General features: G+C 46.9%; 1 protein-coding gene across 1 annotated transcript in view; it reads left to right on the plus strand.

The window, feature by feature from the left end:
* The window catches only part of MYH9 (myosin heavy chain 9), a 74,431-nt gene extending 61,855 nt beyond the window's left edge, over positions 1-12,576 (plus strand). The window contains exons 26-41 of the mRNA XM_069856649.1: positions 292-504; positions 972-1,116; positions 1,645-1,851; positions 2,814-2,918; positions 4,143-4,295; positions 4,658-4,906; positions 5,402-5,614; positions 6,318-6,530; positions 6,890-7,051; positions 7,744-7,872; positions 8,213-8,301; positions 8,506-8,629; positions 9,733-9,941; positions 10,374-10,482; positions 10,808-10,980; positions 11,139-12,576. Coding sequence (XP_069712750.1) covers positions 292-504; positions 972-1,116; positions 1,645-1,851; positions 2,814-2,918; positions 4,143-4,295; positions 4,658-4,906; positions 5,402-5,614; positions 6,318-6,530; positions 6,890-7,051; positions 7,744-7,872; positions 8,213-8,301; positions 8,506-8,629; positions 9,733-9,941; positions 10,374-10,482; positions 10,808-10,980; positions 11,139-11,256 — 2,611 coding nt within the window. The 3' untranslated portion in view covers positions 11,257-12,576. The remainder of the gene's footprint in view (positions 1-291; positions 505-971; positions 1,117-1,644; positions 1,852-2,813; positions 2,919-4,142; positions 4,296-4,657; positions 4,907-5,401; positions 5,615-6,317; positions 6,531-6,889; positions 7,052-7,743; positions 7,873-8,212; positions 8,302-8,505; positions 8,630-9,732; positions 9,942-10,373; positions 10,483-10,807; positions 10,981-11,138) is intronic.
* Positions 12,577-26,540: the final 13,964 nt, after the last annotated feature.

A 26,540-nucleotide genomic window follows, 5' to 3' on the forward strand; every position in this document is an offset into this window, starting at 1 on the left:
CATCTATTCAGTAAAGTGCTCAGTTTCCAGTGTAAAATGGTGCTTTCTCTTCTACTTTCTTCTGTTGTCAGCCTCTCTCTGTCCCCTTATTTAAGGTAAGTAGTTGTGCTCTCTCAAGTATTGGGAAATAGAACGTAGAATCTGTAGATGATATAGGGATCAAAGTTTGAATGTCATGTTGTAGAGCTGACCAATACCAGTGTTTTTCTTGATTATTCTTGTTAGGACAGATGGTATTAATTTACATATGGTTTAAATATGGCTTTGACCAAACCCCTATGTTGAACACAGGGTGGAAGAAGAGGCAGCTCAGAAGAACATGGCCCTCAAAAAGATCAGAGAACTCGAATCGCAGATCACTGAGCTGCAGGAAGACCTGGAGTCAGAGAGAGCATCCAGGAATAAAGCTGAAAAACAGAAGCGGGATCTGGGAGAAGAGCTGGAAGCATTGAAAACAGAGCTGGAAGACACGCTAGATTCTACAGCTGCTCAGCAGGAGCTCAGGTAACTCCAACATGTTGCTATGTTGTGTTATTTGGTTTTAGGTTTGACTTTTTAAATAAATGCTGCTGCATCGAGTCTCTTACCAAAGCAAGTCTTTGCCTTTATCGGGGTAGGCTGGTTAGCAGCCTCAGTAACTACAGAAGGAGGTAGTGTGCAAGCTGTAGTGCAGGCTGCATTACCTCAACTGAGCTATTAAAGTTAATTTGCTCCCTAACCATAGTGTTAACAGATACCCCTGAAACATTCATATTTTCAAGCTATAGGCTTGAAAGTAAAGCTTAGGCTGAAAGTAATGCTGCCAGCTTGTGCTTAGATAGGGTGCAATGCTAAGTTCTGACTTTGAAAATGTCTTTATAGCTTGTAGGACTAAACAGATCTTGCCATTTTTCTACAGTAGGGATTCTACTGATGGATATACACATTTGATTCTCTCCTTGGCATCTAAATGCTATTTGTGAATTTTACAGGTCAAAGAGAGAACAAGAAGTAACAGTTTTGAAGAAGACCCTTGAAGAGGAGGCAAAGACTCATGAGGCTCAGATCCAAGAGATGAGGCAGAAACATTCACAAGCTATTGAAGAGCTGGCAGAGCAGTTAGAACAAACCAAACGGGTATGTGGAACAGAAAAAACAAGGCCAAAGCAGTCCATCTCCCTGAAATGATAGCTGCTTTGTGACTGTCTTAAACCTGCAGAAGAACATAGTGTTCATGATACTAGGCTTCTGATACATGTGCTCTTCTTCTCTTGGTAGATTATTTTTCACTATAAAACATACATGGAGTAGCTTTAAATAGTTACATTCTTCTTTTTTTCCCACCAGGCATGTTATACCACATAGCCAAGACATTCTTGAAAAGCTAGCACTTGTTGACTTAATTTGACCCTTAATTTGGAGATCTGATGGTGCAAGACTATCTCCTCTATTGTTGTCTTCTCCAATTGTTAGATTGTGTCCTACTTATACGTGACACGCTGTTCCAACTGTTTTTTTCTGAGTAAGAATGAGTAATCATGCTGCTAAACATGCAACTTGAGCTTGCTTGTTGGGAAAAGAAAAATACATACTCAGTGGTAGGATCCTGTCATATCTAAAGTCTAAGGGGTTTTGCTGTTTGGTTTCTTTTTACCCTCTCTTCAGGTCAAAGCAAATCTTGAAAAAGCAAAACAAGCTCTGGAAGGTGAGAGGGCTGAGCTGTCCAATGAGGTGAAGGTTCTTCTGCAAGGCAAAGGGGATGCTGAGCACAAGAGGAAAAAAGTAGAAACTCAGCTCCAAGAGCTGCAGGTGAAATTTACAGAAGGTGAAAGAGTGAAAGCTGAACTGGCTGAGAGGGTTAACAAATTGCAGGTGAGTGGCATGAGTTTTCCCAACATATTTTTAGCTTCTCATTTAGGTCAGAGCTAGAGAAAAAAGGTTGTAAGGTGGTACCTCCCCATAGCTAGCTCAAAAATTTTGTTCCTCCTGAGGACCAAACAAAAAGCAAATCCATAGTTTGCTTCCCAAGGACTGTGCAAACTCTTTAACTCATTGCCAGGGCAGGACATGTGGATTAGTGTCGCTTATAATGAGCAGCCCTAAGATGGTGAAGTAACCATTGCCATTTGAGTTTTGTAAGCCTTAAAGTATCAGCATGTCTGCTCCCCTTCAGCACGCTGTGGTTTGTACAGTGCAATTCTGTAAACATTCAGCTGCTTGTGGACTCAGAGTGGCACAAACAGACTGATGATTGTGTAACTGTTTTTGAAGACAGTGTCTTGAAGCTTTGTAATGTGGTTGATGATGATGAGGGGTGGCCCAAGGGTGATGTGGAAATTTAGGGTTTGCTCCTCCTTTCTTCAAGGGAACAAAAAATCCCTTTGGTTCACACAGAGCATTGTCTTCTGCCTTCTCCTTTATAGAAGGTTGTCGTCAAAAGTTGTGCATTATCTTTGGAAGTGTGAAAATGTAACTTTAAGACTCTAAATATAGGCCTGAAGCAAAGAGTATAAAAGAAAAGGAAGTGAGTTTAAGAGAAGCTCTTAAAATTCTTCTGAGGCCATATAAAGTCTCATATAGGCCTTAAAAAATGAAACCAACAAAAACTAGAAGGCTGTTGCAACAGAGGTGATCCCAAGTAAAAATCTCTCTTAACTTCTCATGTTTCATCCCTGGGACTCTGGAAATGATGCATTCATTCCTGAGAGATTTTACACATGTATTACTGTTGAGAGGTGCCTCAGTTTCACTTTTGGGTCTTATAACTGTTCACCTGTTCCTGACTTTTTTTTTGCCAATGCATTTAATAACTGATACTCTCATCTCTCCTTCAGGTCGAGTTGGACAATGTCACAGGTCTTTTGAACCAATCTGACAGTAAATCAATCAAATTAGCAAAGGATTTCTCTGCTATGGAATCACAGCTTCAGGATACACAGGTAAGAGCTTTGGAAGCCAGGGCATCTGTGTGTGGTGCAGCCAGCATCCATTACAAATTCTTAAAGTAAGAAATCACTCTGGAGACCATTGAATAGTGGATTTGAAACACTTCAAAAAATTCTGTCTGGCCTTTTTGCTAAGGGGTTATATTGCATGATACTGAGAGCATTTCTACAGAAACAAGCTGTGTATCTTCCGATTCCTCAGTATGTGGAATATATATGACTTTCCCTGCATGAGATTTAGAAGTCCTCCTTTATCACCTTGCTGCTTGAGAGCTCTTTAGTGCTAGAAATGCACTGGAATGCTAGTGTCTTGTTTGAGATCTTCATAGTCAAGTATTTGGCAGGGTTTTGGTGTGTCTCTGATTTCCAGTAAGTTTGTAAAGTTAAGCAGAAAATTTTATTTCCCAGTGGATGTTGGAAAAGTGAGAGATTCAAATAACTTGGTATTTTTTCAGGAAAAAATCATGCTTAGTCTTATACTTTGGGACAAACCAGCCATTTACAGTTAGTAGAATATGTCTCTCTTGGTAAAGCACGCAATACCAAGCAGAAGACTGGAAGGGAAAGCAAGAGTGTGCCAAACCTCAGATACTAAGTAGCCTTGAATAGTCATTAATGTTCTGTCTGCTCATTACTCTATTTCAAAAACGTACTCAAAGATAGTGTGCAAAATTATGCACTAGTTTGAAGACTAGTTTTAGTAGTCTGTACAGATACTTCAACTCAAGAACTGGCAGAATATGTCAAGTAATATTCTCTATGCCTTAAGTTGGTAAGTGACCAGTGTCTTACGATTCTAAGACTGACATTGTTTTTAACCGGGCTAAGTCATTTGAGCCTGTTGTCACTTTCTTTGATACTTGAATATGAGAAAGTCGTGTAGCAGAGTACAGTCATGCTGCTGTTGGGAAAGGTTTGAATGCTTTGTGTGCTACTCAGACGATTCCAGAAAGGACTGTGGATGGCTTATGTGGTGGAGTAGCATACTTCAATCTTTAGCATGTAAAAGAGAATAGGACCCTTCTGAATATTTTGTTTCTATACTGACTTGCTGGGAGACAGTAATTTAAATTCTGTCATTGGTTGTCTTATCTGTGAAATAAGTTGCATACTTAAACTCAACTTGAAAAGTACTCATTCTGGAGAGCGTGGGTGAGGATTGTGGGGCTTTGAAGCCAAGGAGCAGTGCTGAATTCCACTGGGCTGTTTGCTTTATAGGAGCTGCTGCAGGAGGAGACTCGCCTAAAACTGAGCCTCAGCACTAAGCTGAAGCAAATGGAGGATGAGAAGAACAGTCTGAAAGAGCAACTGGAAGAAGAAGAGGAGACAAAGAGAAACCTGGAGAAACAGATCTCTGTTCTTCAGCAACAGGTACAGAGTCTGCATCCCATAAACCAGTGACTTTTGACAGTAAAAATAAGTGCAGGTCTGCCTTGAGGGAAGTAAAATCTAAATGCAGGATTGACTTGAATAACAGAACATTTCCTGGGAAAGGGTGATCCTGCTGATCTGGGTGAGAGAAGAAACAAAGAGTTCTCTGATGATAATCATAGAAGCTGCTCGTAGATGTCTATTCAGGAATTCCTTTGGGAATTCAATCATATAATATTATTTGAGGAGGGAGTAGTATCTTCAGAAATGAGCATACTTATTTTCTCAACTTCTGGTGCTGGTAAACTACATATAGGGTTGTCTGTGGTGTGACTCCATGGGCTGTCTTTTCTGTCCTGCAGGCAATAGAAGCAAAGAAGAAGATGGATGATGGCCTGGGCTGCCTTGAATCAGCAGAGGAAACCAGGAAGAAGCTGCAGAAGGACTTGGAGGCCTTGAGCCAACGTTATGAGGAGAAGACAGCTGCGTATGACAAGCTGGAAAAAACAAAGACCCGCCTGCAGCAAGAGCTGGATGACATCGCTGTGGACCTCGATCATCAGCGGCAGATTGTTTCTAACCTAGAGAAGAAGCAGAAGAAGTTTGATCAGGTATGACTTCAGTCACTGGACGTTCAGTAGGTGCATCTTATTGACAGGTCTGCTTTAAAATACCTAAGCAGTGCTGCATGGAGAATGTATATTTATTTCTGAACTAAGGCATAGCACATGGAGTGGAGAAATAAGCTTTCATAGAAGTAAATTAATTCTGTTCCTTGCATAAGAATTTTAGTGATGCTCCTTTTCCCAGAGGAATAACATTTATTTCAAGACCGAGATCAAGTCCAAAGCGGCGTTTGCAGATCGTCTTTGAGAGAATGTTGGAAATAATAGGTTGAAGGCCTAGGGAATCAAAAGTTTGTTCATTTGGGGTCATCACAGTTGTTAAAAGTATGATGGCGTGCTTCAACATTTGAAGCTGCGTTTTCTTGGTTCCTTCTGTCCACGGCAGAAGGCTAAAAAGAAGGTGCTAATGGAAAGATACATGTTTACCTTGTTAGAAAATTGTCAGTAATTTCTCAGAATACTGATGCTGTGCTCTTGTAGCTGTTGGCAGAGGAGAAGAACATTTCTGCCAAGTATGCTGAAGAACGGGACCGCGCTGAGGCAGAAGCCCGTGAGAAGGAGACTAAGGCCCTCTCCCTGGCCAGAGCGCTGGAAGAAGCCATAGAGCAGAAAGCTGAGCTGGAACGAGTCAATAAGCAGTTCCGTGCAGAGATGGAAGACCTGATGAGTTCAAAGGACGATGTTGGGAAAAGTGTAAGTATGAAGTTATAATACCTGGGCAGGAAAGGTCACACAGATGATAGTGTTACTTTAATACTGCAAGGAGCTTATCCTAGTGTGAACGTGGAGGAATGCAGTTGAGTGATAGAGGATGCTGGACATGTTGAGTTTGTGAATGTTATATTTGTATTACATTAGTTAAGTGGGAAAGATGGGTTGAAAGAGCCTGGAAATAATACAAATGAGGTAATGGCAAGCTACAAATTAGCTAATATTGTTGTGGAACCTGTAAGGGTGTGACGTGAGCCTGATGTGTAAAATACAGGATTAGCCAGGAAGGCAGTAACCCAAATATTTCAAGACAAAAAATGTTACGATAAGCAGGAAGGAAAACAAGAAATTCGGAGGCTAAAAATTCTTGAATTTTATCAGAACCAGAGTTGCCCAGCTCTGATAAGTCTGCGCTATGTCCAGACAGGGCTAACAAATGTTTCTTTCTTTCTCCCCACCATCACGCATACATGACCAGAACTTATAGGTAATCGTGATTCACACTGGCAGCTTGCAGGTGTGCGAGCAGCTGGCTTTGAGGGCTATCTGCCCTAATACAAGGGATAGGTGCAGTGTTCTTGTATCCCATCTTATATGAATGGCTGCTCTTAGACTTTTTCTGCTCTTACAATGAGTGAAATTGTCTGCACTTAGAGGAAACCTCATATGTGGTACTTTTCTGTAGGTCCATGAGCTGGAGAAGGCTAAGCGAGCCCTGGAGCAGCAGGTGGAGGAGATGAAGACACAGCTGGAAGAGCTGGAGGATGAATTGCAGGCCACAGAGGATGCCAAACTGCGGCTAGAAGTGAACCAGCAGGCCATGAAGGCACAGTTTGACAGGGACCTTCAGGGTCGTGATGAACAGAATGAGGAGAAGAAGAAACAACTGATTAGACAAGTAAGAATTGCTCTGTAAATCCTGAAAGTGTTCCGTGCACAAAGGCACTTGTGTCCCAAGGTGGTTAGGCGCTCGCTGCCAATCCACAGGTTCTTGTTAATGGTAACTCTCCAGGCAGCACTGCAAAGCCATGAGAGCCTTTACCCCTTGTGTGTGTGATTGTTCAAATAGCTTTTGTCTATCAAGGGGACCCATGTAGTTTTCTTTATTAGTGAGGAATGTTAACCCCATCCCCCTGCCAGGAAAAATGAAAATGAGTCACATGCTTGCACATATATAGAGTTTGAAAGGGAGATGCGAAAAGTAGCTGTTGGTAAGTGTAGGAGCTGAAATGCTGATGCCTGTATTTCTCCGTACAGGTACGGGAGATGGAGGTAGAATTGGAAGACGAACGAAAACAGCGCTCCATTGCTGTGGCTGCCAGGAAGAAGCTAGAGATGGACCTAAAGGATTTGGAAAGCCATATAGACACTGCTAACAAGAATCGTGAGGAAGCCATCAAGCAGCTCCGCAAGCTGCAGGTGAGACGCTGCAACTGTTTTAATTGTCAGTGTAGAACATTTACAGGGAAATGGGATACAAGATTTCACTTTGTGAAACCCCTGTATCAGTGTCACAAGAGCAGCGGACCTTGTAGCATTTTACTGCAAAAGGTTTATTGGCATTTCAAATATTCTAATACCGATCCGCCTGTGTAATCCCTGGGAAATAAACTGTAAGGAAAGTCCACGCTAGTCCTTGCCTCATATCAGTGGTTTTGTGAAGGATTATGGAGCTGTAAAGCCAGCGGGACTTAAATATCGTTCAGACCTTCTCCTGCCCCAAAACAGTTCTGCTTTGCTTTTGTAATTCCTACAGGCATTCATCTGATCTGTTCTTAGGAAAAACTCCAAATCCTCCCTAAACTATCCATTCCATTGCTTCACCAGAATGGTTCTTGTACCCTCCCTCCCTGCTCCATACGTGTGACAAGATTTTTTTTCCTTCTGCAATTTAAGCAATCCTGTTTGTTTCCATTACTGCTTTTTCTTGTTACTTGTGAAATGGGAAAAGGATGATTCCTTTTGGTTTTACAGGAGCCTTTTTTGGTAGTTAAAAATTAATGAATCCCTGTTCCATTTTCCCTCTGTGCTTCCCGTAAAGCAAACAAACCCAATTTGTTAATGTGAATGCTCTGAAACTCATCCTTTTCTTTTTTGTTCTCCCTTTTCAGGCACAAATGAAGGATTACATGCGGGAACTGGAGGACACACGTACTTCCAGAGAAGAGATCTTGGCACAGGCCAAAGAAAATGAAAAGAAGTTGAAGAGCATGGAGGCAGAGATGATCCAATTGCAGGAGGTAATGGAATATGCATGCAAGTCAAGGGTTTGTTCGTTTTCTTTGGCCAAGAATTAGGTGTAGCAGTCTAGGCTCTAGTGGTTATTTCCTTTCTTCTGTGCTTCTTGTTCTGCTCAAATATGAAGTCCACTTCAAAATGCAGAGTTTGGCCCTTTCTTGACAGCTGTGGTAGGAATGTACAAAACAAAGGAAGCTGTAGAGTGGGCAGGGAACAGACCAAGTCTTATAATTAAGTCTGGATCTAGCTAGAGACCATACCACCCATTACCAGTAACTACTTTTTCCAGAGCTGCATTAATTGGTAGCTTCCCATTGGATCACTGTCTTGTTTTCATTCCAGGAACTTGCAGCTGCTGAGCGTGCCAAGCGCCAAGCCCAGCAAGAAAGGGATGAGCTGGCTGATGAGATTGCCAACAACAGTGGTAAAGGGTGAGTAATGTTCCCCATTTAAGGGTGGAGGAGATGGTTTGAGAAAATCCAGTACTTCACAGGCTGTTATTTTTATATAGACTATGGCATGCACTGTATCCCCTGTGCTCTTGAAAGACTGAGCTTATTTTGTAAAATTAGAAGTGGTGAATTTCCCCCAAGGCATTAACACCACCAACACTGTTTTAATGATTCTGTATATAGAGCACTGGCCATGGAGGAAAAGAGACGCCTGGAGGCCCGGATAGCTCAGCTGGAGGAGGAGCTGGAGGAAGAACAGGGCAACACAGAGATAATCAATGACCGTCTCAAGAAGGCAAATCTTCAGGTACCTGTTTAGTCTGTGTGTGCTAGCAGAGGTTCTCTTGTCTATGTAAATTGTTAAACTGCACTCTGAGTAATGCCAGGTGCTATTTTGTGCATGGTACAGGCCCTCCGAAGTCTGTAGGTGCGAGCAAGATGAAACACCTGAATACCACAATACAGAAAATATGGTGGGCAGTCAGAGCTGATGTTAACTCACTGGTTTTGATCATTTAAATCACTGGGTAAATGGAACAATCTCCCAAATTTATTTAAAATAAAAACAACAACCAAACAACCCCCCCAGACATCCCAGTCCCTCTTTTTCTGTATTAAGGGATTATGAGAAAGACGATCTGCAGCATGCTGCTCCAAATTGGCATGCCTAACTGCCACAGTGTGTTTGGAAAATTATTTTTCTGCCAGTTCCATGCTGCTTCAAATGGACTTACCATATGGAATTTGTTAGGCTGCTATAGAAACCATGATCTTAATCTGCCGGTATTCTGCCATATTTTATCTGCCCAAATTTGAGAGTCAGGCACGTTGTTTTCTTAGTGCTGCAAAGCCAAGGAGCTAGGCTGGTGGTTTTCCAAATGCCTTGTTCACTCTGGTGGATGAGAGCATATTTCTCTACTCAGTTGACTGTCAGCCAGAGCCCTGGCTTGAAAGTGGAGCGAGTTCTTGCCCTTTCACCTTTGAAAGTCAGGATTTTTAAGCCTTTTGGTAGTGGAATTAGACAGACGGCAAATAAATGCTAAAATAGTAAAGCACACATGTTGGATCCACTTCCCTCAGGATTTTTGTAATTCACTAAGACTGATAATTACTGTGTTAAGTGCCAAACCGTGGCCTTTGCCCCAGAAAGCATTGTGTGCGATTGGCAAGTTTAGCCCTAAGAGGAGGTTGATAAACCTGTTATTCAAGGAATTACTTTGAAAATCTGGGTAAACGAACACATTTGGAGACGTGCCCTGCCTATAGACAGCTCTGCCTGCATCATAGTTATTCCAGGTATTCAGCCCACCCCCAGGGTCCTTTTCCTTTGCGTATCAGCATGTGTCTGAGAAATAAGTCAGCCTTTCAGGCTGGAGCACTCAATATGCTGAGTGCTACTTCTCTCTGCAGATTGATCAGATGAATGCCGACCTGAATGCTGAGCGTAGCAACGCACAGAAGAATGAGAATGCTCGCCAGCAGATGGAGCGCCAGAACAAGGAGCTTAAGCTTAAACTGCAGGAGATGGAGAGTGCAGTGAAGTCCAAGTACAAGGCTACCATCACAGCTTTGGAAGCAAAGATAGCACAGCTGGAAGAGCAGTTGGACATGGAGACAAAGTATGTCCTGGTAGAAACTCTTGTCTGTTTCACAAGCCTCCAGCCCTTCTGGGATTTTAAGCTCTTCTCAACAATTCTGGTTTGTTTGAGTGAGGGCTTTATCCTGGGTACACTGGGTAGTACCGAAGTAAGGTCTTGGCAAACCTGTGTTTTTTACTGTAAAGACATCTAGCTTCTTCCAGACTTAACCCCTCCTAAAACTGCAGCTGTGATTCACTTGCTGTCCCTCTGTACCCTCAGAAATGGTCCCATCTGTGTGATGTCATTGTCTTTTGGTCATTTCTGGGAAACTTTGCCTCCCATCGCCTTTGTTTCCAACTTAGGAGGACTTCTGCTATCTTTTTTTGTTTCTAACTTGTCCAAGTTGGTTCATCTTACTGGGGACAATGGGAGAGAAGTTCTTGTTCTGAGCATCGCTGTATTTCTGTGTAGGGAGCGCCAGGCTGCCAGCAAGCAGGTGCGCCGTGCCGAGAAGAAGCTGAAAGATATCTTGCTGCAGGTGGATGACGAGAGGCGTAATGCTGAGCAATTCAAAGATCAGGTGTGTAGAGTTACTGGCAGCATTGGTGAGTCTTCTGGTGGGAGGATTTCCCATCTACGACCAAGGCATCCCCTGCATCTAAGAGGGCTCTAGCATTAACCTTCCTATGGATTTCCCTTCTTTTCCCTCAGCGTGATACAGATGAAAATGTAATACTTCTAAGGAAAAGCTTGGAGCTGTCACGTCCTAGGCAGCTCCATTCAGAAAGGGAGGGAGGGGGCTCGGAAAACTGCTTTTTTTCTGCTCTAACCACCACGCTGTAACTCTGGGGAAACACAGTTCTCTCTTTTTTTTTTTTTTTTCTCCCCCCCCCATACACACTCAGGCGGACAAAGCAAACATACGCTTGAAGCAGCTAAAACGCCAGCTTGAGGAAGCAGAAGAGGAAGCCCAGCGAGCCAATGCATCCCGTCGGAAGCTCCAGCGTGAGCTGGAAGATGCCACTGAAACAGCTGATGCAATGAACAGAGAAGTCAGCTCTCTGAAGAGCAAACTCAGGTAAGGCTGAGCATTTGGTGCGATACCTTGGCAGCCAGTCCGGCGTTGTCCTGCTGTAACTGTCCACAGCAAACAGCATGGCTGGGTACTGCCCTGCCTCTTCCCAGGTGAATTCAGTGAAACCTTGTGTTGCTGACACGCTGTCTGTCCTTCCCTAGGCGTGGGGACATGCCGTTTGTCATGACACGCCGAATTGTCAGGAAGGGCGCAGGAGAGTGCTCCGATGAGGAAGTGGACGGCAAGGCAGATGCGGGTGATGCCAAAGCTACTGAATAAGTCCTCCCATTTGACATAGGTTACACGTGATGGAGTGACCCTCCCCTCTTCCACTGGACTTTCAGCAAACCCTCTCCTCCTAAATTGGCTGGGAATCTGCAGAGCAAGCCCAGTTCTATGTATCTGGAGCCATCGGGCATATGTGTTCCTAGTTTCCTCCTCTTTCCAGTTTCCTAATCCTCTTTGTATTTAATGCCAAAGAGTCGGGGCTCTGAAATCTGACCAGCAGTTTGGCCACTACAAAGGCCTGTAGAACTGTCTGTGCCATGTCTGCTGGTGAATCCTTACACAGGGGATCCTTGGATCCTTAGAGGGAGTGGGGTTAGGGAAAGATTATTTTTGCTGTAAATCTCCTTTTGTCTTTGATTCTAGCTGCAGGGAAGCTCCTTCCTGTATTCTTTCCCCTCCCTCTTTGTTTGCTTTCGGCAATCATATTCAGTGACCTCAGACTTCTGCCTCTCTTAATCTGCCCACCCACATGGTTTGGGAGCAGTTTCAGGAAAAACGGTGTGCTTTGGCCATGGCAATTTGCCCTTTCTTCTTTCACACATTTCCAGGGAAGGGTGAAGAGGGAAGCTCTTCTTGGGACCAGTTACCTGGAGGACTTGCCAAAGTTGTCTTTTTTTTTTCTTTTTTTTTTTCCTTTGTTCTCTTCTTATTTTTTTGCTGTCTGGACAGATCTCTCTGAAGTGCAATGATGTCCTGTTAGTGTTTCTGCCTCTGAGCGGTTTCATCTAAGGTAGCGTGGACCAGTAGTTAATGACAGGCTGGGGTAGCAGAACAATGTCCTTGTGCTTGTCTGAGAATCTCTGGGGGACCAAATATATTTAATGGTAATAGACAGAATCTAGGGGAATTTAATAGGGTAGCGGGCAGAGGGTGGGGATAAGGGGAGGGAAGTCCCTCTTTTATTGACATGTCCAAGCCTCTTGCACCTGCTCTGTAACCAGGGGTTGGGATTAGTTATTGTGCACCATTGACTAAGAGTATATTAAAAACCCTTTAATCTGCACAGATGTATGTAAGGCCTTTGTATCTCTCGTAATAAGTAATTAAGAAAAAAATAAAGGTCTTTATCACTGCCTTTCTATTGGGACCATGGTTATATAGAGATAGTCTTTACTTTTCTACACCGTACACTGGTTGCTGGATTTACCTGTATTCTTAACCATATTGTATATGCTGCATTTAGACCTACTTACGAGCGAAGTAAAAATAATTAAAGATGAAGCGCCATACTGTATGCCTGAAGCACTCTAAATGCAGGAGCATCTTCTCCCAATTGCTGTCACAAAAGAAGTTTAATTTTGTTTTTATATATAATAAAAGTGCCTTAGCATGTGCCTCAGCTGCGTGTCACCACTACAGTCAGTAATGGTTTATTGGTGCTCCACTGATGTTACCAATAAAGATTATCCATGTGCTGCAGTCCGTGTGCGTGTGTTGCCGTTCCCTCTTTCCCCAGGTGTGGTGAAGACCTTACGCGTCACCTCAGCTTCCCTGGAGGTGTTTAAGGGACGGGTGGACAAGGCGCTGAGGGTCATGGTTTAGTGTTTGATAGGAATGGTTGGACTCAGTGATCTGGTGGGTCTTTTCCAACCTGGTGATTCTATGATTCTGTGATTCACAGGTAGCGGCTGTGGTGTTGGAGCATCAGCCTGTCCTGTCGGCTGCGCTGCAGACCACCTCTGGTGCCGAGTGACCCTCTGTAGCCAAAATCAGGTGTGATGGTACCCGCAGTGTATCGCCAAGGCAGGTGGTGGTGGCCAGCGCTGCGGATTTTGGAGGAGGATAACACACCTTGTTTGTCTGCTTCAGGATTACGTGTTCATAGAATCATTTGGTTGGAAAAGACCTTGGAGATCATTAAGTCCAACCATACCTGTCCACTACTAAACCATAATCCTGAGCATCTCATCTATGCATCTTCTAAACACCTCCAGGGATGGGGAATCCACCGCCTCCCTGGCAGCCTCTCGATGACCCTTTTGATGGAGAAATTTTTCCTGATGTCTAATCTGAAAGTCCCCTGGTGCAACTTGAGGCCATTCCCTCTCATCCTATCACTTGATACTTGGGAGAAGAGATCAGCACCCACCTCACTACAACCTCCTTTCAGGCAGTTGTAGATGGATTCAAAACACGAGGCTGTGAATTTCAGCCAAGCTAGTTCTGTTCTTGGTCCGACGATGGTGTTTCTGAGCTTGTAACTCACAACTATTGCAAACAAATTCTCTTACTCACTTTTATTTCCAATCTTTGGAGTCATTGGGAAGTGAGGTTAGTGGAGGAGGTGATGGGTAAGTCTAGAATTCTATTCTATCGATGGATTGGCAAAACTACCTTTCACTCACCTTCCAAATTGTCCCCAGAAAACCTACTTTTTGTAACAGTTTTGCTAGAAATGGAATAAGGAACTTGTGGCTGTATTCACCTCCTGGTCCGTGGTCTCTCAAACTGCCCCAGATCCTCGAGTTCTGGTGCTACAGCCGTGACATAAAATGCTGGAGTGTGACACCAGCTCCTGATAATTAACCTTGTCCCTCTCATTGTGTGCTGGCAGAGTCTTAAACCTTGATGAGAGGGTCAAGTTTAGGAGTTGGGGCTGGGTCAGAGCCTGGGTGGCAGCGGTGGGGAAGGAGGTGTTGGTGACCCCATGAGGGTCTACGGGGCAGGCGGCCAGTGCTGCTACCGGAGGCAAACAGGGAGCAGGCTTGGGCACAGCTTACGCTGAGCTCCTCCTGAGGGGAGTGGGATTTCTGTCTAAGCAAATGTTGAGAGAGGAAAAAATCTTCTCATAGACGAATTTAAGTGTAGGTAGGTTTTTCTTAAAAAATGGAAGGTATGTGCAGAAGGAGGAGGCATGAACATGCGCTGCACGAGCGGCTGTAGTCACATTAAGGGGTTGGAGTGAGTGTGAATAACTTGATGTTACACAGACTGCGGGTTTTAAAGCCTGAATAGGGATGGAGGATGTGAAGGGATGGAGGTTTGTTCGTGGTGCGTGGCATACAGGCACGGCTGTGCTCGTGGCTTGCATGCATGCTGTTAAAATGGGAGTGGAATGTCTCTCCTCTGGGAGTTCACTGCTTCAGATACTTTGTTCTTTCTCCAAAGTGTTTTGCAGAAACACGTAGGGTATCTTTGTGAGCAGCATGCCCTTTAAATTACATTAAAATTGCTTTCCCATCGTAGGATCATCTTGAGCCAGGTGGTCAATCACTGCTGTGAGACAGAGCAGAACTGTCCTAACACCTGTGTGCTGATGGCATGCTGACCTTTTTAAGCTCGTGCTGCTTTTTGTGTCCTTTGCGTTGCTGTTTGTGAGCCTGTGCGCTGCTTGGATGCTGCCCTGTCCTATGCAAGATGGAGAGAGACTTGTTTCTTTTTTTCCACTGTCACAGTCTCTTCCTTCTGCTTCCCACCTCTTTGTGCATCTCTGTGGAAGGGCCAACATTCTTCTCCCACAACACTTCCCACTTTGCAGAGGGCAGCCTTGAGCTAGCACGTTCTCATGGCTCCAGGTTATTTGCTCCTCTGTGGATTTCCAGAGCTGCTGAATGCCTCACGCAGGTTTTCTTGAGGTTTTGGGGATGGTTCGTGTCGGCGAGTGGTTACAAATGCTGTAATAAGCAAGAGAGGAAAAGATATTGAACTGGGACCTGATCTGTGGACCCTGCTGGAGAGTTGTTCCTGGAAGCTGGTGCTGGACCTGTTTGTTCAAGGGAGGGTGCCCTCCTGGACCTGCTGTTTGTGAACAGAGAAGGCCTTGTGGGGGATGTGGCAGTAGGTGGACACCTAGGACAAAGCGATCATGAGATGATAGGGTTTTCTGTTCTAGGTGAAGTGAAGAGGGTGGTTAGCAGGACAGTAGCATTAAATTTCCAGAGGGCAGACTCTGAACTCTTCAGAAGGCTGGTTGGCAAAGTCTCATGGGAGACAGTACTTAAGGGCAAGGGAGCTCATGAGTGCTGGGAGCTCTTCAAAAAGGAAATCCTAGCAGCTCAGGAGAAAGCCGTCCCCATGTTCCAGAAAAAAAGCCGGCAGGGGCAAAAACCAGATTGGTTGAACAGAGAGATCTTGAGTGATATCAAGAAGAGAAATGTTTATGAGCTCTGGGAGAGGGGACAGGCCTCTTGGGAGGACTACAGGAGGGAAGTGAGATTGTGTAGAGAAAAAATCAGAAGGGCTAAGGCTCAGCTAGAAATCAGATTGGCAAAGTCTGTGAAAGATAACAAAAAATCCTTCTATAAATATATAAATAATAAAAGGAGGACTAGGGAGACCATACAGTCCCTATTGGACGCAGAAGGAACAACAGTGACAGGGGATGAGGAAAAGGCTGAGGTACTTAATGCCTTCTTTGCCTCAGTCTTTAATTGTAAAGAAAGTCGTTCCGTCTGTGTACAAGCCCAGGAGCTAGAGGAGCAAAATGAGGCTCCCATGATCCAAGAGGAGGTGGTCAGGGCCTTGGTAGCCCGACTAGACACCCACAAGTCTATGGGGCCGGACGGGATTCACCCTAGGGTACTGAAGGAGCTGGCGGATGTGCTGGCCAAACCCCTTTCCATCATCTTCCAACAGTCCTGGAAGACTGGGGAAATTCCACTTGACTGGAGGCTGGCTGATGTCGTGCCCATCTACAAGAAGGGTCGCAGGGAGGATCCAGGAAACTACAGGCCTGTCAGTCTGACCTCAGTGCCAGGGAAAGTCATGGAACAGGTGATCTTGGGTGCTATCATGAAGCACATGCAAGAGAACCGGGTGATCAGGCCCAGTCAACACAGGTTCACAAAAGGCAGGTCTTGCCAAACTAACCTGATCGCCTTCTATGACAAAGTGACCCGGCTACTGGATGAGGGAAAGGCTGTGGATGTGGTCTTCCTGGACTTCAGTAAAGCCTTTGACACAGTTTCTCACAGCATTTTGCTTCGGAAACTGTCAGCCTCTGGCCTGGACAGGCGCACACTCTCCTGGGTGGAAAACTGGTTGGAAAACTGGTTGGATGGCCGGGCCCAGAGAGTGGTGGAAAATGGTGTTAAATCCAGCTGGAGGCCAGTGACAAGTGGGGTTCCCCAGGGCTCAGTGCTGGGTCCAGCCCTGTTCAATATCTTTATCAATGACCTGGATGAAGGCATTGAGTGCACTCTTAGCAAGTTTGCGGATGACACTAAGCTGAGTGGAAGTGTTGATCTGCTGGAGGGTAGAGAAGCTCTGCAAAGGGATCTGAACAGGCTGGACCGCTGGGCTGAGACCAATGGCTTGAGGTTTAACAAGGCCAAGTGCCGGGTCCTGCACTTGGGGCACAACAACCCTGTGCAGTGCTACAGACTAGGAGAAGTCTGCCTAGAAAGCTGCCTGGAGGAGAGGGACCTGGGGGTGTTGGTTGACAGCGACTGAACATGAGCCAGCAGTGTGCCCAGGTGGCCAAGAAGGCCAATGGTATCTTGGCTTGTATCAGAAACAGCGTGACCAGCAGGTCCAGGGAGGTTATTCTCCCTCTGTACTCGGCACTGGTGAGACCGCTCCTTGAATCCTTTGTTCAGTTCTGGGCCCCTCACCACAAGAAGGATGTTGAGGCTCTGGAGAGAGTCCAGAGAAGAGCAACGAAGCTGGTGAGCGGGCTGGAGAACAGGCCTTATGAGGAGTGGCTGAGGGAACTGGGGTTGTTTAGCCTGGAGAAGAGGAGGCTGAGGGGAGACCTCATTGCTCTCTACAGCTGCCTGAAAGGAGGTTGTAGAGAGGAGGGTTCTAGCCTCTTCTCCCAAGTGACAGGGGACAGGACAAGAGGGAATGGCCTCAAGCTCCACCAGGGGAGATTTAGGCTTGACATTAGGAAAAAATTCTTCACAGAAAGGGTCATTGGGCAATGGAACAGGCTGCCCAGGGAGGTGGTTGATTCACCTTCCCTGGAGGTGTTTAAGGGATGGGTGGACGAGGTGCTAAGGGGAATGGTTTAGTGATTGATTGGAATGGTTGGACTCGATGATCCGGTGGGTCTCTTCCAACCTGGTTGTTCTATGATTCTATGATTCTCTGCAGCATCCAACCTCAGGGCTGATCCCAGCAGAAACTGGAAGGGTCTGAATGGGAGAGTGCCTGTCCCTGCACTGGACCCTTGTGCTGGCATGAAGGAGCTGTAAACCAGGTCACTAAATATGATGAACAGGTCACTAAGTGTGATGAACCTGGCTAAAAAGAAATAATTGATGCAGGTTCCAGTGAGGCCCTCGCAGGCCACAGCAGAACCCAGGGGCAGAGCAATCAGCTCTGTCACAGCCTCGGGGAGACAGAGGTAAATCACTAGACCTGCACCATCTAGTCCTGCTGCAAAGAGCCCTTCGTGGATAGCAGCTGAGCCCTCAGCTTGTAGCTGCTACTGCTTCCCCCGGGGCAGAGCGAAGGCAGTGGCCATTAGAGCCGGTTCCAGCTGGGTTCCTGGCACAGCAGCACTGACTTGCCAGATTTAAGATGTTATTCCTCTTCCGTTTCCTCCCCAGTTTGTCTCAAATATCACTTGATGTGAATGGAGAATCGCTTTGTCAAAGCTGAGGGTGCTGCAGGGCTGGGGTGACGGGCGCAAGAGGGAGGAAAGGAGCTACAGTGGAAAACCACAGTCTGCCCTGCCCGGAGTGAGATGTGGGTGAGGGAGCTCTAGGAGCAGTGGTTTGAGCGACCTGAAACTGCAATGCAGGCTGCTGCAGCCCGAGCAGAGATCAGCGAGAAACAGGCCCCAGAGGCTTTTAAAGCATTAACTGTTGGCCTGTGCTGCCCAAGAGCATCCATCCACATGGACGCGCAGCCTGGCTCATAGCACTTGGAGTGGGGAGGAAGCTTGGAGCTGGCGTAGATCCTTCATCCCGGTCAGCTCTGGAAGCCCAGCCCAGTCCTGCCTGCTGCCCAGCCGGCTCTGGAGACACCTTGTCCCAGCCCTGCTGGCAAGATCCCAGCGGCACTGCCTTCCCTGAAGAGCCTGGCTCTGAACTTTGCCAGGCCATGTCCTTTGGAACCTTGTATCCAAGCCCAGGTGAAAAAGATATTCCCAGTTCCAGGACAGTCAGCTAGTACTCGCAGATAACTCTTTGCTGTCTGTCTGCACCTATTTGTTTCCTTCTTGTGATGCCAGCAGTGGGAGCAGAAGCAGAAGGAAAAGGAAAAGAAAACCACCAAAACCCCTCCAGTCCTAAATTTGTGACTCTCACAGCCTTGCTACCATTTGGAGCCAGCATGGCTGAGCAAAACAAGCAGCAGTGCAGCAAGGGGAAAATTAAAACATGAAACACCTTGAATGATGATGGTCTGGCAGATGAGAGGAGAAGTACTGGAGTCCCTTCTCCAACCAGCTCCCTGCGGTGGGCAGCCCCTCTCACTCGGCTGCGGCGCTTTTTATTTGCAAAAGGTAAAACAGAATTATAAAATCATTAAGGTTGGAAAAGACCTCTGGTATCGCCCAGTCCAGCCGCTAGCCCAACACCACCGTGCCTACTAAACCATGTCTCGAAGTGCCACATGTACTGGTTGGACTCGATGATCCGGTGGGTCTTTTCCAACCTGGTGATTCTATGATTCTATGTACACACTTTTCTAACACTTTCAGGGCTTTAGACTCCACCACTTCCCTGGGCAGCCTGTGCTAGAGCTTGACTACGTGCAGAGAAAACCACTTGAAAAATGGATTAAGTAAGAACACGGTCGTGAGTTGGACCGGGCAATATTTTTTTTTTCTGCAGGAGGAATGCTTTAGGCCTTCTCCACTCACATCCAGCAGCTGAGGATGCATGCAGGCAGCAGAAGTCTGCAGGACACGATGGTGGCTGGGTGCACGCGTGCCCTGTGAGAGAGGTCTGCCCTGGGAGTTTCACTATTGCTCAGCATCCCGGCCCTAAGGGAGAACACTGGAGGAAATGGAGAACTCATGATGATGGAGTGACTGGCCTTGCAACACCGTGTTGCTCATAATGTGGCTGTGTGCCACTAATTAATCTGGAATTATACTGGGGATGGCTTTACTCACTACAGCTTTAATTAATTCTTGATGGAAATAGTGTAGAAGCTCATGGAAAAGAGTGTTATGGCAGAGTATACTGCTCAGGATAAATGGATCACTTTCTTAGGCTACTTTTTAGAAGAGCAGCCATCACTCAAATCCCTGACCTCGTGTAAAGCTGTGACTGAGGTGGGGCTCTGTGACCAGAAAAAGTCTCACTGGAGACAATATCGTGGTGGAAGGGACTGGTGTTGGTCGGCTGAGGGATTTGTCTGGAAGCAGTGAGATGCTGAAGTGTATAGCCAAGAGATGTTCTGAGTGGCTGCCCCCGTAGCCAGCCTGCACCAGCTTTGTGGGTGAAGAGATGTCTTGGTGGGGGAAAAAAAGGGGGGGACACACATGTGACAGCCTTGTAGCTCTGATCAAAGAAATTTGTTTCCTGCTCTTCATTCCCACTGTATCCAGGGAAACCTCTCCATCTGTTGCCTTATAAAGAAACAGCATCGCACCAGAGTGGAGCCCACCTTTCACTTCTCCTCGCCCAAACTCCTGGCGATGAGCGTTCCTGGTGCTGAAGCAAGGGAAGCATCCTTCCTCCTCACCCGAGTACAAGAGCACTGAGACAGCTTTGGCTGCCTCCAGGCACCCTCTTCCCAATCCTGGGCTGTCCCTGGGAATTGAGAGGACCCTGGTAAACCTCCCAGCCTGGCAAGCTGCCCCACGGCCAGTGGGCATATGTTGAAAGCTTGTTTCATTTCCTTCTCCACACTTCCCCACTGGGGGCTGAGAGGAGTACCAGGGCTGCAACCACCATGCCCCCACTGCCAGATTCACCCTGGGTTGGAGCTGACCCTTTCAGCCCCACTTTATGCCTCCCAAACCTTCCTCCCCAGCTGGTGCAGGTGCGAGGAGCTCACCTCTGCGAGAGAGAGAGACCAGCTTCAGTCTCAGGCAGGGCTCCCGGCTTGCGTAAGAAGCACTAATATTGTCACTAGGAGCTGTAGAAGGCTTTGAAGCAGAGGTATTGGCACAGCCAAAAGAGGTTTTTAACAAGGTAACACACGGCCCAATTTGCTGTGCAGGCTTTTGATCCTTTCTGGTGTCGATGTAATTGCAGCCTCTGCAGCTCGCAGCTCACCGGCTCATCATTGTTGGAAGCATGAGGCATCCAGCTGTCTCCCCCTCATATGTCTTTGTGGGTAAAGCACGGATAAATCTCTTGATCAGCTTTTGCTTGAAGCCCAGCTCACCATTTCCCTCTCACCTGGAAAGTTTCTGGGAAGTGCCTTCAAGGACGCGGCTTGTGATCCAGCAGGATCTGCAGTTAAGAAACCGTGGTGGGACTCTGCATGAGGAAAGGTGCCAGGTTTGGGCTGTTTGTGTTTACTCAGGCCCTTGCTGTGAAGCTGGAGGGGGTTTATCTGCACTGCAAACCCCTCTCCATTCCTGAGGAAAGCGCTCGCCTCTCTGCTGCAGCTGAGGGGTTTGGTTCAGAGGAGAGATGGCCGGTGCAGCTGGCAGACCTTTTCCATTGGAGGGTAACACATGGTATCTCTGTAGCAGAAGAGGAGATCTACACCAAGAGGAAAACCTCACCTACCGCAGAGGTCATTTGCCTGCACCGCTTCCCCAGGCACAAGGTGAGAACACTAGAGCTGTTTGAATAGAAAAGATGGTGGAGTGGCTGGGGACAAGCACCTGAGGGTGGAGGGCTAAGTGGTGCAGGGCACACGTTCCCACTGCCACTGATGGAGGCATCAGGACATGGATGGGACCAGTGCTAAAGCTCCAGTGGTCAAGGATTCAGTGCCCTTCACATCCAGCAGGGTTGGTCCTCTCCTTGCAGGGTGCAGCTCTGGGGGGGACACTGAGGATGAGGAAGGGCTGGCACCATGAAGGGACCTGGCTTGTTTTCCTTGAACATCAGATGAATGAAGTTTAGGGAAAAAATCATGGAGGGAGACCGGATCACAGCTTCTCTGTGGCTCCCCTCTTATAAACTAGGAGGAAATAGGTACGTGATCTCAGTAGGAATCATGCAGGACTGTCTGGAAACAGCCTCTCTCCAAAGCCAAATTTCATAGAGTCATAGAATCGTAGAATCACTAGGCTGGAAAAGACCCACTGGATCATCAAGTCCAACTATTCCCATCAATCACTAAACCATGTCCCTCAGCACCTCATCCACCTGTCCCTTAAACACCTCCAGGGAAGGTGAATCAACCACCTCCCTGGGCAGACTGTTCCAGTGCCCAATGACACTTTCCATGAAAAATTTTTTCCTAACGTCCAGCCTAAACCTCCCCTGGTGGAGCTTGAGGCCATTCCTTCTCGTCCTGTCCCCTGTCACTTGGGAGAAGAGGCTAGAACCCTCCCCTCTACAACCTCCTTTCAGGTAGTTGTAGAGAGCAATGAGGTCTCCCCTCAGCCTCCTCTTCTCCAGGCTAAACAACCCCAGCTCTCTCAGCCGTTCCTCATAAGGCCTTTTCTCTAGTCACTTCACCAGCTTCGTTGCTCTTCTCTGGACTCGCTCCAGAGCCTCAACATCCTTCTTGTGGTGAGGGGCCCAGAACTGAACACAGGATTCGAGGTGCAGTCCCGCCAGTGCCGAGTACAGAGGGAGTGCCCAGTTTTCAGAGGTCTTGTTCCTCTAGGGAGACAGAACAGCTTTTTTCTGCTCTGCTGTCCAGGCTCCAACAGAGCAGTCCCCCAAAATCCTCCCTCACAATCCCCCCAGCACCAATATGAGCTGTGCCATATGATGTCTGCTCTCCGTAGGGCTGCAATACCTCTGGCTCACCCAGGTGGAGAGGCTGCTTCATGACGCTGCCACAAACTATTAAAAGCTGCAAGACAATTAAAATAAACTGTCATGGGACATGCAGACCAACCAAGAAGTATAAACTGGACTTCTTCATCTCTTAGGAAAGATAATCTGTATGAGGAGGCAAGGGAGATGCCCTGAAGTGCTCGGGCAATGCCCCAGGCTCACTTCTCCGTGCAGCGGTGCTGCTGCAAGCAGATGATTCCAGTTTCCCTGTGGAAAAAAGGCTTTCCTGACTGCTGGGGCAGAGGAAGGAAACACCCCTCAGCAGGCACCAAGGCAGGAAGAGACAGGGCTGGAAAGGCTGATGCTTTCCTCGTGGCCATGGCCGAGCTGTGTCTGTGCAGCGGGAGATGAGGGCTACTTGGGCGAGAGCCAGTGGGGCACCTCTCAGCCACAGTCTGGCTTGCAGGGGCTCAGGGCAGAGCACAGTGCTGGTGTCTCTAGGAAGAAGGTGCATTCCGGAGGCAGGAAACTGTCCTATCCAGGTCTTGCAGTGTTAAGAATGTACACTGCAAAGGGCACAAAACCACCTCAGCACAGGGCTGAGGTGTCCTGTAAGGTCAGGTGCCTGGCTGGGTCCCTCCCAGCACCGACAGCCCCATGAGCTGCACTTGCTCTGCTCACACGCTTCCTCTGAGATCTGGTTGAGTTTTGAACAGCTCCATCCCACCATGGCAGAGCTCTCCCTGCAAATTACAGGGGTTCTGGTAGGACTTTCACCCACCCCAGGACCACCAGACAAGGCCACAGCTGCCTTCTGCACTTGATCTCCTCCAGCACAGGTTGGACATCCCTTGACAACTCTCCAGCTGGTTCCAGCAAACCCCTGCTTGCCTGCCTGCCTGATGGGCCCCCAGGTAGGTAACCCCCTATTACCACTAAAAGATGAAGCACTTAGGGGTTTGTTTAGGCTGTGAGTAAAGGCTTGAATGCAGCCACCCAAGTACCTTCACCAGGGATGATCACAATCACCGCTTCCCAGGTCTTCCACCACTGCATTGCTCCTCTCATGGCTGAACCTGGGATCCTGTCTGCACATGGAGCCAGGCAAGCCCAGCATCTTTAAGTCACCAGGTGCGATTGATCCAAGCAGCAGTGATGAGTTACACAGACAGGAAAACTGTGCTTTGACATGATGCATTCCCTTTACCTGCTTAGCTTTCAGGTGCTGCCTTTTCTTCTCCCTCAGCTGGAACCAGCACAGACCTTGCTAACCCTGGCAGATACTGTGCCAGGGTAATCACTGCTCTTGCAACTTGTGTGGTTGTGACGCTACTGCTTTCGAGTTTTGCTGAGCAGTGAATACATAAGATATTTACTGGTTTTGCTCTTCTTCCCCACTGCTTTTTTTTCTCCTTTCCTCTCCTCTATGAACTACCCATCAAATGCTTTGGTGCCAGAGCCAATTGTAGCACGACATTTCACAGAACATAAGAAGTGCTCCGCAATTTGAACTTCTGTTCTCTACAACATAAAAACAGAGACAAATATTGATGGGAGAAAGACTAGTGGTGAAAACCTAAAACTTTTAGAGAACGCTTGCACCCATGTCTGCAGTTCACGCAGAAGCTGTCGGGTAAAATTTGGGGACGTATAGATCTGGCTGTGTCCTGTTGCTAAATTACAGCTTTAGAGGATGACGTGGAAATTGTGGATGGAGAACACCAGCTGTGACTGCTGGATTGGGATGCATTTAAAAATTAAGTAGCTCAGAAAACCTAATGAAGAATGATTTCAGCTGAAGAAGTTTTTCATGGGTTGAAAACCGGAGGAAGGGGATGAATTACCAGTGATACAGCAGGTGAAATGGAGTCACCTTATTTATTTCCGAATCACAGCGAGGTGTGATGTGTACTTACCTGTGTTGATTGTGAGCCCTGCTGTGCTTGATTATAATCTGCTCGCCTGGGTGGGCGTGCTGCACTCGGCGGCATGGAGGAAGTGCAAAAGGAATTTGTCTGTGCCAGGATGAAATGTGATTACCAGCTGCTGCAGGGGCTTGTTTCTGAAGGCTGAGGATCCCACACCTCTCAGCTAGGCTGTGAGTGCTAAAGCTCACTGGGGAAGTTTATTTCAGCTGGTAATTCTTTTTTTTTTTTCACTTGTTTCTGACTGGTTTGATGCCACGACACCGAAGCTCACATACTGTCACAACGTAGAGCTAATAGCACGAGGTGATCTTCTCCAAAACCAAGCAATAGCTTGATAATAGCTTTATATTAAATGGAGAGCTTTGCTATAAAATAATTCAAAAGCAGCCACCCTGCAGAAGTAGAGGAGCTGAAAACTGCCTTAACAGTGGTTTTAGATGGAGCTTGAGCAATTTATCAAAGGGATTACCTGGTGTGATGCCTGTGCTAGCAGGCTCCAGGCTCAGTGGCATAGGATGGCCATGGGCAGCACGAGCATGGATTTGGGGTAGGCTGCAGAAGGATTTTAGGTACACTGCAGAGACCTTGGCAGGTGCTGGAGATGATGAGGGTTGAGCAGAGGCAGGGCAACAAGCCCTTGGCTTATAGGCTCACACTCCTGGTAGCTCTGGAGCCTTCAAAGAGGTTTTGGCAGACAAGGGGTGAGTTTGTGCCTGTTCACGATCTGAACCTCTGGCTCTTGTTTCTCCTTGTGCCCTTTCCTCTACTAACAGCTCCCAAGGGAAAGTCCCTGCTGGAGTAAAGGGGAGAAAAAGAAAAAAATACAGAGGCAGAGGGCTGAAGGGTGTGGAAGGCGAAGCAACTTCCAAGGGGCCTGCCTGCTGGTAAGGGAGTTGCAGTGAGGGCAGACACCACCCACCCTTCCATGCATCCAGGCTTGGGTTCCCATCTGTCCAGGCCAGCAGGGAGCTGCACAGGACGGTGCCCCCATATCCTCAGCAACCTCCCTTGGGACCACTATCTGGCACTGTGCATGGTGGTGGGGTCAAAGCTTCTCCTTCCAGGCTGGATAGGCAGCTGGAGGAGATGGAGACCCTGGGAGAGGCAGCAGTGGGGAGCGAGCAGCCTGTTTGCACAAGGCAGCCCCCTGAAGGAGTAGAAAGAACGGTGATGAGGCTTTCTTAATCCCTTATGTACGTGTGTGTGTGAACGTGCATGTGTACATGTACACAAAAGCTTATATCTGGTTGCAAAGACACACGTATGTAAGTTTGCATTAAGCAGAATCTGGATGTTATCCAGAGTAAAGCCCATGAATATTGTAATAATTAACTTCTAAATACATGCTGCAAACTGAGGAAATGCAGTATTGAAGTCAAATACAAAATGTATTCTGTAAAAGAGGTGCAGATGAGGCACCCAAACAGGCTGATGGCTGGTGAATGGGTATCAAGAGGAGAAAAACATACTGTGTCTTTAAAAATCACTGTAAGCGAGTCTAGGACATAAAACTAAAGTGACTCCTCCAGAATGACATGGTTATAGCCTGGTATCGCAATTACATTTATTTAGGTGCCCTACCTGTGCATTCTCACTGTTGAAGAATACGCTTAGATTGCTTCCAGCTTTCCCCTCCGCTCTAAATTGCCTGAATTTATAGCATGTACTTGGAAGACTACAGCAATTTTCCCATTCCATATTTAACCCATGTTACCCAAACCACTGAACTCCATCTGAATGCAACTTGTGTGAAGATAAGTGGTATTAATAAAGTTGAAGGCAAGCCTCTGGAGGGAGTGAGGCCATCACAGCAGTGGTAATCCTGAGTCATACAGTCGATTTCTGGGTCAGCCAGACCCTACAGTGTGGAGCTAGTGTCCCTGGCCAGCTTCACTGTCACTCAGGCAGGGATTTCCACCATGGTTTTATCATCAGCTTTGCAGGGCTGTGGATTACCCTTTGGAATTTTGCATAGGCTGGTAATGTTTTATTTTGATCTGAATTTGTAGCCCTGCTCGCCTTCCAAATGGCTGTTCAGCAGGCAGGAATAGGAGAAGGGGCTGGAAAACATGACTAAATATGGCTGTGTTTCTGATTGCTACAGCCTGTGGGATTAGCGGCCCCTTCTTGCCAGCAGCCACAGCTGAAGTTCCCAAGGTTTGAGGAGCACTGAGAAGAGCTGTAGTTTAGCCCCTCTCCCCCTTTTTTTTCCTTGTCTTTTTTTTTGTTTTCCACAGTGAAACCTGCAACCTATTGTCTGGGCTAGCAAACTTGGCACTCTCCAGCCGCCTATAAAATTGCATTAGGCGTTTATATTTCCTGTAGTTGTCTGGATTTTGGATGATTCCAGGAGAAAGGGTTAAAAGGGTTAGCTTTTTTTTTTTTTTTTGCAGCAGTGGCTACAAATTACGTTTGAAATGATTTCATTTTCTTGGAGATAAGGGAGTGCTGGCAATTGGCGGAGCAGATGTACATGTTCCTAGACAGATGTAAGCAGCTTCCCCTGCCTGCAACTTGCACAACCCCTGTGACTATGCATGCAAGGCACAGCTCTGACTCAGCCCAGCACCAGAGGACTCGCCTTGTCCAGAAGCGTGTC

Source organism: Phaenicophaeus curvirostris, chromosome 1 (assembly GCF_032191515.1).
Source record: "Phaenicophaeus curvirostris isolate KB17595 chromosome 1, BPBGC_Pcur_1.0, whole genome shotgun sequence".
Taxonomy (NCBI): domain Eukaryota; kingdom Metazoa; phylum Chordata; class Aves; order Cuculiformes; family Cuculidae; genus Phaenicophaeus; species Phaenicophaeus curvirostris.